Source organism: Entelurus aequoreus, linkage group LG14 (genome assembly GCF_033978785.1).
Source record: "Entelurus aequoreus isolate RoL-2023_Sb linkage group LG14, RoL_Eaeq_v1.1, whole genome shotgun sequence".
In the NCBI taxonomy this organism is placed as follows: domain Eukaryota; kingdom Metazoa; phylum Chordata; class Actinopteri; order Syngnathiformes; family Syngnathidae; genus Entelurus; species Entelurus aequoreus.
In genome coordinates, this window is record NC_084744.1 from 14,842,088 (window position 1) to 14,851,768 (window position 9,681).

The 9,681-nt window shown below is 39.4% G+C and overlaps 1 protein-coding gene across 3 annotated transcripts in view; it reads right to left on the reverse strand.

Annotated features, from left to right (window-relative positions):
- Positions 1-1,202: 1,202 nt before the first annotated feature.
- Positions 1,203-9,681, reverse strand: part of cckbrb (cholecystokinin B receptor b) — a 79,490-nt gene continuing 71,011 nt past the window's right edge. For all 3 annotated transcript variants that reach the window (XM_062069037.1, XM_062069036.1, XM_062069038.1), the window contains exon 5: positions 1,203-5,763. In XM_062069037.1, coding sequence (XP_061925021.1) covers positions 5,219-5,763 — 545 coding nt within the window. In that variant the 3' untranslated portion in view covers positions 1,203-5,218. The remainder of the gene's footprint in view (positions 5,764-9,681) is intronic.

Genomic DNA, 9,681 nt, shown 5'->3' on the forward strand with positions numbered 1-9,681 from the left:
TCTAGCTGTAAATATACTCCTCCCCTCTTAACCACGCCCCCAACCACGCCCCCAGCCCACCTCCGACCACGCCCCCCCACCCCCCACCTCCCGGGATCGGAGGTCTCAAGGTTGGCAAGTATGCAACGAAGTCACCTCAAAATATCAGCATCAGACAATCCAACATATCTACAACAGAATATGTGTGAATGTTTTTTTCATTAAGTTTTTAAAAAATAGCCAAAAATACAAACGTACACTGCAAAGGACACATCCTGTCGGTTAATTGAATGAAGATCATCTTCAGGTCAACAAAATGATCGAAATAAATAACCACCAAACGAAGAAAAAATCACTACCGCCACCAACAAAGAAGAAATAGCCGCCAATGAAGAAGGAATTGTTGGCGCCAACAAAGACGAAATAGCCACTGTCAACAAAAAAAGAAATGGAAGAAGTTAATTGAAATATCTGCGTCAAACAGTCCAACACATCAACAGAATATGTGTGAATGTTTTTTCATGAAGTTTTCAAAATGCTCAACACAATAATACAATGACATTAATACAAAAACACCCCAGAGAAAAGAAAAGGTAAGTACATAAATAAATGTGAGAATATTGTTAAATAGTCTCTTTCTCATTTTATTTTGAGATATTTTTATCGAATTTATCTAAGTCTGTGAATAATTTCCTTGTTAGGTTAGCACGTGGGTAATTCATATGTTTGTATTTAGCTTCTTATTTCTAATAGGGACATTTTTATGTAGTTAATGAATAATAAAAAATAATTATGGGTAGTACTAGAGATGTCCGATAATGGCTTTTTTGCCGATATCCGATATTCCGATATTGTCCAACTCTTAATTACCAATTCCGATATCAACCGATACCGATATATACAGTCGTGGAATTAACACATTATTATGCCTAATTTTGTTGTGATGCTCCGCTGGATGCATTAAACAATGTCACAAGGTTTTCCAAAATAAATCAACTCAACTTATGGAAAAAAAATGCCAACATGGCACTGCCATATTTATTATTAAGGTCACAAAGTGCATTATTTTTTTAACATGCCTCAAAACAGCAGCTTGGAATTTGGGACATGCTCTCCCTGAGAGAGCATGAGGAGGTTGAGGTGGGCGGGGTTGGGGGGGGGCGGGGTTGAGGTGTGCGGGGCGGGGGTAAGGGGTAGCAGGGGGTGTATATTGTAGCGTCCCGGGAGAGTTAGTGCTGCAAAGGGTTCTGGGTATTTGTTCTGTTGTGTTTATGTTGTGTTACGGTGCGGATGTTCTCCCGTAATGTGTTTGTCATTCTTAATTGTAACAGTGTTAAAGTTGTTTATACGGCCACCCACAGTGTGACCTGTATGGCTGTTGACCAAGTATGCATTGCATTCACTTGTGTGTGTGAAGAGCCAAAGATATTATGTGATTGGGCCGGCAGGCAAAGGCAGTGCCTTTAAGGCACGCCCCCAATATTGTTGTCTGGGTGGAAATCGGGAGAAATTCGGGAGAATGGTTGCCCCGGGAGATTTTTGGGAGAGGTACTGAAATTCGGGAGTCTCCCGGTAAAATCGGGAGGGTTGGCAAGTATGACTGGGAGATGCAACTGCTCTGTACTTCCCTATATCCGTGTACCACTCCGTACAGCCGCGTTTTAAAAAGTCATACATTTTACTTTTAGAAACCGATACCGATAATTTCTGATATTACATTTTAAAGCATTTATTGGCCGATAATATCGGCAGTCCGATATTATCGGACATCTCTAGGTAGCACCCTTCATTCAAACCATGCAAACTTTTATGATGACCTTGCCTTTTTAAGAATTGGAATAAAGAATCGTTAGGAACTGGACTCGAAACAAGGAATCGGTACCGGAATTGTTTAAATGCATGCCCGCCCTACAGTTAGTTAAAATCTAAATATTCAATCTCTTTGCAGAAATGTTCTTCCCAACATATTTTGATCATCATTTTGAGAAAGACCCTATAAGATTGCTTGCACATCCCATCCAGGCTCAGTATGAATTAGTAAGGACGGAAAAGAGCAAACAAGTGGCACCGATCTGCCAGAAATGTAATAAGCTGATTTTCAGACTGAGTGGCAAGTGGATGAGCCGGAGTGGGTGTTGACATCACACAACCTTTGTGACACCACAGGGAAATTAGTCTTTGAAAAGCTCTCTGGGAGGGGAAAAAACCCCAACTTAAGTGTCACTTATAAACATAGTCGATATTGCATTTCTATGCTTCTATACTTGGTCCTGTACTGTATGTCCAATGAGGATCTTGGATAAGAACAACCTTATTAACCTGTGATCCATGTTGACCCTGTGTGGAATTAATGGATTTACATTCTTACAGTATAGAAACCAATATCTATCAGCTTTAGCAATAAGACATTACACGTGTAGACCCTACAAGCGAGAAGCCTGGATGTAATAATGAAGCGTGTGTCTGTTTTGCAGGGACATGAAATCTTTAAAAACCCCTGAATTTATGTATTTACAATTAACTACATGATACCCGCAATAACACCGTTAAATATTAAAGGCTGCTGCCAACTCGCTGTTCCCAGGAGAAAAAAAGCAGAAAAACTCAATAGATGTTATAAATGCAAAAAAACAGTCCTTGATCATTCTATTATTAGATCGTTCCTAATGTGCCATTCCATTCCTAATCAGTTCATAACTCTATTTCAGATTACCCCTCTCAGACCGCCTAAATTACCATGGCTAAAATGAATACATCATATTAATAATCTAGTTGATCATCATTTAGATAGACGTACAAAATTGAACTTGCTGTGGCCCCTTGGACTGTGCGATTGATTGACGGATCACTGATGAAGACATTGATATAAAATGGTGCACACTGCTTGGCTGTAACCAGTGGAGGCGCTGTTGATTCAGTCTGGAGGAGTTTGCTGTCCAGAAGAAAAACCTCAGCTATGAGAAGTTGATTTTAATTGACGTTGATTGACTTTTACAACTACAGCATTTTTCTGCTCAGTACAACCTTAGCACCGAAGCAGAACATACAGACAGAGACTATCCCTTACCTTTTTAGAAAGTAACAAAGCACAGTTGGGATTGTGCGATATAGATGATATACACTATAAATGTTATAAAGTTGGCCTACGATAGAGATTTAAATACTATCATTACATCGTGATAATGCATGTTGTCTAGCTGTGTCCCCCAAGTTTGACAGTGACAAGCAAACAAACACGTCTTCACAGCCATGTAGAGTCCTTGCTAGCAATTAACGTCCCTCCACAGTGAAAATCCACTTCTAAAGCAGCAATCTTCGCCCCCACCGCAACAAAAAAAAAACATTTTTTACAAATATCATCGCTAGAGGACGAGCAATTGCTAAACATGCTACATTACACATGGCAGGAAATACGCTAACTGCTGAGCTAGAGCCCTGGAATGTTAACAATGGTGGGCGGATCGATACAAATATCGACAGTAACGATACCAAGTATACTATCAGTGTATGGTCGATTCTACCGTCGTTAGAACGATATTTTTTGCTATCAAAAAATCTTTTGTCGTTTTTGTTATTGTTTACAAACTCTGGAAATTAGTCCCCGAACACAGGAGAGCTTTAACGGCAAAAAACAAATGATTTGAATCAGAGCCAGTAAAATTTTAATATTTAATTTAAATTTTTACGTCGGCATCCTGTTTTTTTGTCTGATTATAATTGTGATCAAAAGTAAATAATCTTGAAAATTGTAAGTATCAGTAACAGCTTTGTTATTATCAATACTGCCCATGTAATTACTTTGTATTGGATCGATACCTAAATTTGTAGTATCGCCCAAAACCAATATTCGAATAGAAAAATAAGGTCCAAGTACATTTTAACAAAAGTGTATATATAACCATGTTATAACCGGAAGTAACCAGATATTAACAGTAACTTAGTAAGTAGATTAATAATAGTTTTGACAAAATAATACAAGCTGAAATGTTACAATTGTTACCACATAGGTGAAGGAGCCTTTGTAACTCATTTTGAAATGGTTCTATTATCATTTACATACCAAATACTATATCGTGAAATATATTGTTATCGCAGGAGGCTGCAATATATGGCAATGTAGATTTCAGGTCATACCACCCGTCTTTATGTACAGTGTACACTACCGTTCAAAAGTTTGGGGTCACATTGAAATGTCCTTATTTTTCAATGAAGATAACTTTAAACTAGTCTTAACGTTAAAGAAATACACTCTGTACATTGCCAATGTGGTAAATGACTATTCTAGCTGCAAATGTCTGGTTTTTGGTGCAATATCTACATAGGTGTATAGAGACCCATTTCCAGCAACTATCACTCCAGTGTTCTAATGGTACAATGTGTTTACTCATTGGCTCAGAAGGCTAATTGATGATTAGAAAACCCTTGTGCAATCATGTTCACACATCTGAAAACAGTTTAGCTCGTTACAGAAGCTACAAAACTGACCTTCCTTTGAGCAGATTGAGTTTCTGGAGCATCACATTTGTGGGGTCAATTAAAGGCTCAAAATGGCCAGAAAAAGAGAACTTTCATCTGAAACTCGACAGTCTATTCTTGTTCTTAGAAATGAAGGCTATTCCACAAAATTGTTTGGGTGACCCCAAACTTTTGAACGGTAGTGTATGTGAGTAACAGGAAGAAAAGCTCTTTTATATCGATCGTTAATTTTCCTGTGTGGAGAATTTGTGCATATGCAGTTTTATTTTTAGATGATTATTACAATTATAGTTTACTAAAGATGCACAGTATATTTGTGATCAATTAAATTACAGAGTAACTGGTTGCTGATTCTTAACACTGGGCTTAGTGGCACCCTCACTGATCCTTGTAGACCACACATTTAGATTAATTAACCCAAATTGTTCATGATTTGCAGTTTCTTTTAACAGCACTGTACCGGGATAATGTTACCATTGAAAAAAGCAGGCACTTATACAGAATACACAAGGCAGCTGAATCAGTCACAAACATATAAACAACTGACTGAAATGTATGAAATAAAATGAATACAATAATGCAAATCCAGTTACAAAATGCAAGTTATGCAAGAGTTGATGGTCTTGATGTGTTTTTATATAGAAATGAAGGTATTTACAATGTAAAAACAGCTATTCTACGCTGCTAGTGCTACATCACGGCAAATTCCATCCCTTTGTCTAAACACAATAGATGATCTGTGCTGGAACCACCTGGATCAGCCTCAGCAAGTTCCCATAGTGCTGACCGTAGTGTAACTGAACTTGGACATGGAGGGTCCCATGGCCGTAGCGTCATCCTCGTTGTCCCGAAGCCCGTGACGGCGGCGGCGATGGCGACGGCAAGGGGCGAAGCAACAGGAAAACGTGGCAAGCAGAGCCTTTCGGAAACGGGTGTTCATGAAACAGTAGATGATGGGGTTGACACAAGCAGAGGTGTAGCTGAGCAAATGGATAAAAGCAATAGGCGTTCCAGAGAGGGCTTGTTTGGCAGATGTGCCATCGAAAGCTCGCCACGTGTTGGCACAGTACAGCGGCATCCAACACAGAAAGAACAGGACCACAATCACCACCAGCATGCGGATAACTCGCTTCTTTGCCTCGAGCTTTGCCTCTGATGTGTTGCTGCGTGGTCGGTCCGCCTTGGGAGTCTTGACAGAGGCAGTCATGGCGGACATTTCCAGCCCGTAGGGACGCTGGGCATTGACATAGCAGCCATCTCCATCGTCGTTGCCATTGGTCATTGCTGACGTTAAGCCATTCTTCACGTCTGTATGGGAAAGAGACAAAGAGCATTGTCTACTTATAAAACACAGCAATGTCTACAAATTATGGTATTGGATTTGTTCCTCTAATTCAGAGCTTCGTTACCAACCTTCCTTAAGCCTCGTTTCCACCAGCGATATGGTTTAGTTCACTTTGCTATGGTATTTAAGTATGGACTTTACCAAAAATCTTTCATTACCTTTTTGTTGAGGTGACTTTTGCCTGGTTTTGATTGATTGATTGAAACTTTTATTAGTAGATTGCACAATACAGTACATATTCCGTTCAATTGACCACTAAATGGTAACACCCAAATAAGTTTTTCAACTTGTTTAAGTCGGGGTCCACGTTAATCAATTCATGGTAAACTATTGAGTCAAACCCAATGTTGGTGCACTGTCAACACCCTGCTGTAAAGGTTGATCAGGATTTACCTGATCTAAACCATACGAATGCAAACTGACCTGTGCCGGTTCATGGGAATGCCTCACCGTTAGGTTGACCCAAAGAAATGAGTAAATACTGTAACCTTGTCCATACAGTTACCGGTATTTTCAGCACCACTCTGGTGTAGCTGATACTAGATGTTTAGATTTTGCGTGATAGCAGCCATGTTTTTCAACCACAAGCTTTCCCTACAAATGGACAATGACTTGTGGACAAATAGTTGTGTCCTACCTGTACCCATTAATTAGTTGGTGACCTTTATTCAACCAGGAGGTACACTACCGTTCAAAAGTTTGGGGTCACATTGAAATGTCCTTATTTTTGAAGGAAAAGCACTGTACTTTTCAATGAAGATAACTTTAAATTAGTCTTAACTTTAAAGAAATACACTCTGTACATTGCTAATGTGGTAAATGACTATTCTAGCTGCAAATGTCTGGTTTTTGGTGCAATATCTACATAGGTGTATAGAGGCCCATTTCCAGAAACTATCACTCCAGTGTTCTAATGGTACAATGTGTTTGCTCATTGGCTCAGAAGGCTAATTGATGATTAGAAAACCCTTGTGCAATCATGTTCACACACCTGAAAACAGTTTAGCTCGTTACAGAAGCTACAAAACTGACCTTCCTTTGAGCAGATTGAGTTTCTGGAGCATCACATTTGTGGGGTCAATTAAACGCTCAAAATGGCCAGAAAAAGAGAACTTTCATCTGAAACTCGACAGTCTATTCTTGTTCTTAGAAATGAAGGCTCAAACACAAAATTGTTTGGGTGACCCCAAACTTTTGAACGGTAGTGTAGATGCATTGAGATTCTGAATCTGTGATGCGAGGGGGTCCTCGCCAGGTTAGTAGTGCAGCTAGATTTCACATAAAATACTGGGGATGTCCCAATCAACATGGATGGTCTCCAATCCCATTCCAATTTTTTTGACCTCAGATCTGATTTGTTTTCGAGTCCCAATCTGATACTTTGGCAATGGATTATAGAACTAAAAATGTGTTATTGCAAACAACTAAAGTAAACACAATAACAATTTTTTATAAAGCTTGTCCTATTAAATCTAGAATTTGCCAATGTTGTTATAAATCAGATGATGTATTACATGTTGGTATTGAATGCTAAAAACAATTGCTTTCAAAATCTGTTGGGTCCCATGTAAATTTGAGCTGTTCTGCTCTTTTGCCTGAAGAACATACCAGGTGACCATGATTAATATCTGGAGAGGTACTAGTCTGAGAGAGGTGTTAGCTGACCCAAGTCGAGACCCGAGATGGATCACTCGTTAGACCACTGCTATTGACATCTGCGTAGCTGACTGGGTGAGCCCAGAACAAGAGTCGGCAACTCAAAGCGCTGAAAGAGCCATATTGGACCAAAAATACAAAAAAAAAAATCTCTCCGGAGCCGCAAAGTATGAAAAGCCATTAAGTGTTATAATGAAGGCAACACATGACGTAAGTGTCTATATTACCTATAATAGCCTACTATCAAAATGACTGTCGCAGGCTAAAGCAAATCTTCATTGACAGAAATGTTGAAATGTAATATTTATTCTACACTACGTCACAGTCTACACCAGGGGTGGGCAATTAATTTTTACCGGGGGCCGCATGAGCTACCCGAGCACTGCTGGAGGGCCACATCGACAATATTTCAATTCAATTTTGCTCAATATTATTTTTGATATATACCGTAAGATAAATAATAATAATAATAATAATAATAGTAATACTTCAACATAGTGTGTGTAACAGCATTCCATGACTAATATAAATAAATTAACATTAATAATAAATGACAGTAAAATAAGCACACGTATGACTGAGGAGTCATAGTGTAACTTTGTGTGGTGTTTGAGTTGTCCGACTTTTTGTGTGGCCATAAACGCACCAGTGGTTTAGTGCTATGCGTGTTGGTGACAGATGACAAGTTGGTTTTGGCCTGGTTTGTACGGCAGAAAATGACTAGTTTTTCGAGATAGAAGTGTGAAAACTCATGTTTTTGGTGTGGTTATGTCCGAATACAAACCGTTTTGTTCAATAAAGTGATCGATATAATTCCTGTCCTCGAAGCATCTCGATAGACGTTACAATAATTGAACGGTGTTCAATTGAACGGTGTTGACGAACACCGTTAGGGCCGCTTGTTGTCACTGTCACTCAAAGTTGCATTGCAAAATTCCATAGAATAAATATGTTTATTTTGTTTAGAATTCAGATGGGATTTGATTTGGTGCGCGGCATATACTTGCTGCGCGCAGCGGACGCTTGAGCAGTGCGCAATTGCGCAGGCACGCACCTTAGAGGGAACGTTGCTTTGCAGTTCATGTCTTGTTGAAAACACGCCATTCCTCATCAACTTTTCTCTTTTTGGCATCTCGGGTGTAAACCGTGCATCACTTGTCGCTGCATGTGCACCTTCACTCGCAGGTTACACACGCCCATAAATAATACTTTTCAAAATAAAAGCAGCACAGTTGTATTGCGCGCAGGACATAGATGTTTTTTCAACTTTATTTTGTAATTGCAGTTGTTCACATTCACTCACAATCACGCATACGTCCACACGGAAGTAATACAAATAACGATTTTCAAAACAAAAGCAGCACCGTTGTATTGCACACTCGACATAGATACTTTTTTAAATTTATTTTGTAATTTATAATTGGCCTCACGCGGGCCGGACAGGGACTCACAAAGGGCCGGATGCGGCCCGCGGGCCGCAGAATGCCCAGGTCTGGTCTACACTATGGTGAGTTCAAGAACCGCCGAAATTAGTAGAACAAAACGACGTTCACCAAATACTTTCATCAGTGAAGCATACACACAAACATATTAAACAGTGGGCTTTCTAACAGTTGGGAATGTTTGTGTCATGTTTGTCCATAAAGAAAAAACACTAAAACAAAAAAATTATTTTACCACCATCTTTTTCCATTTTCAATCCTTTTTTAAAAATGCTCCAGGGAGCCACTAGGGCAGAACTAAAGAGCCGCATGCGGCTCGACAGCCGCGGGTAGCTGACCCCCGGCCTAGAAGAAGATACACCCCGATAAACTGCACTCCCATTTTATCTATTACTTAAACATTAATTAATTTAACAACTCAATAAATGTACCCACTCGACAGCCATTGCAGCCGGTCACCCTGGAAAGGGGGTTCCTAACATCTGCGATCCCTTCTCAATGTTTCTTCTTTTTCCCCAGCTGGGGTCTTTTGAGTTTTCCTTGCCCGGATGTGGGTTTAGATCATGGGATTTTGATGTGAGTTTGTGAAGCCCTTTGAGACAAAATTTGATTGATTTGATGGTTATACCCTAAAAGACTTCCTGTATCCGGAGACATACTTCCCAGAGTTTTTAAACAATAGTAAATTATGTTGTAGTTATAATACAAAAAAAGAAAAATATTAATCTCATCACTTTAGTAGTGCTTACTGTATTTACTGATGCTACAATAGGTATTACTTAT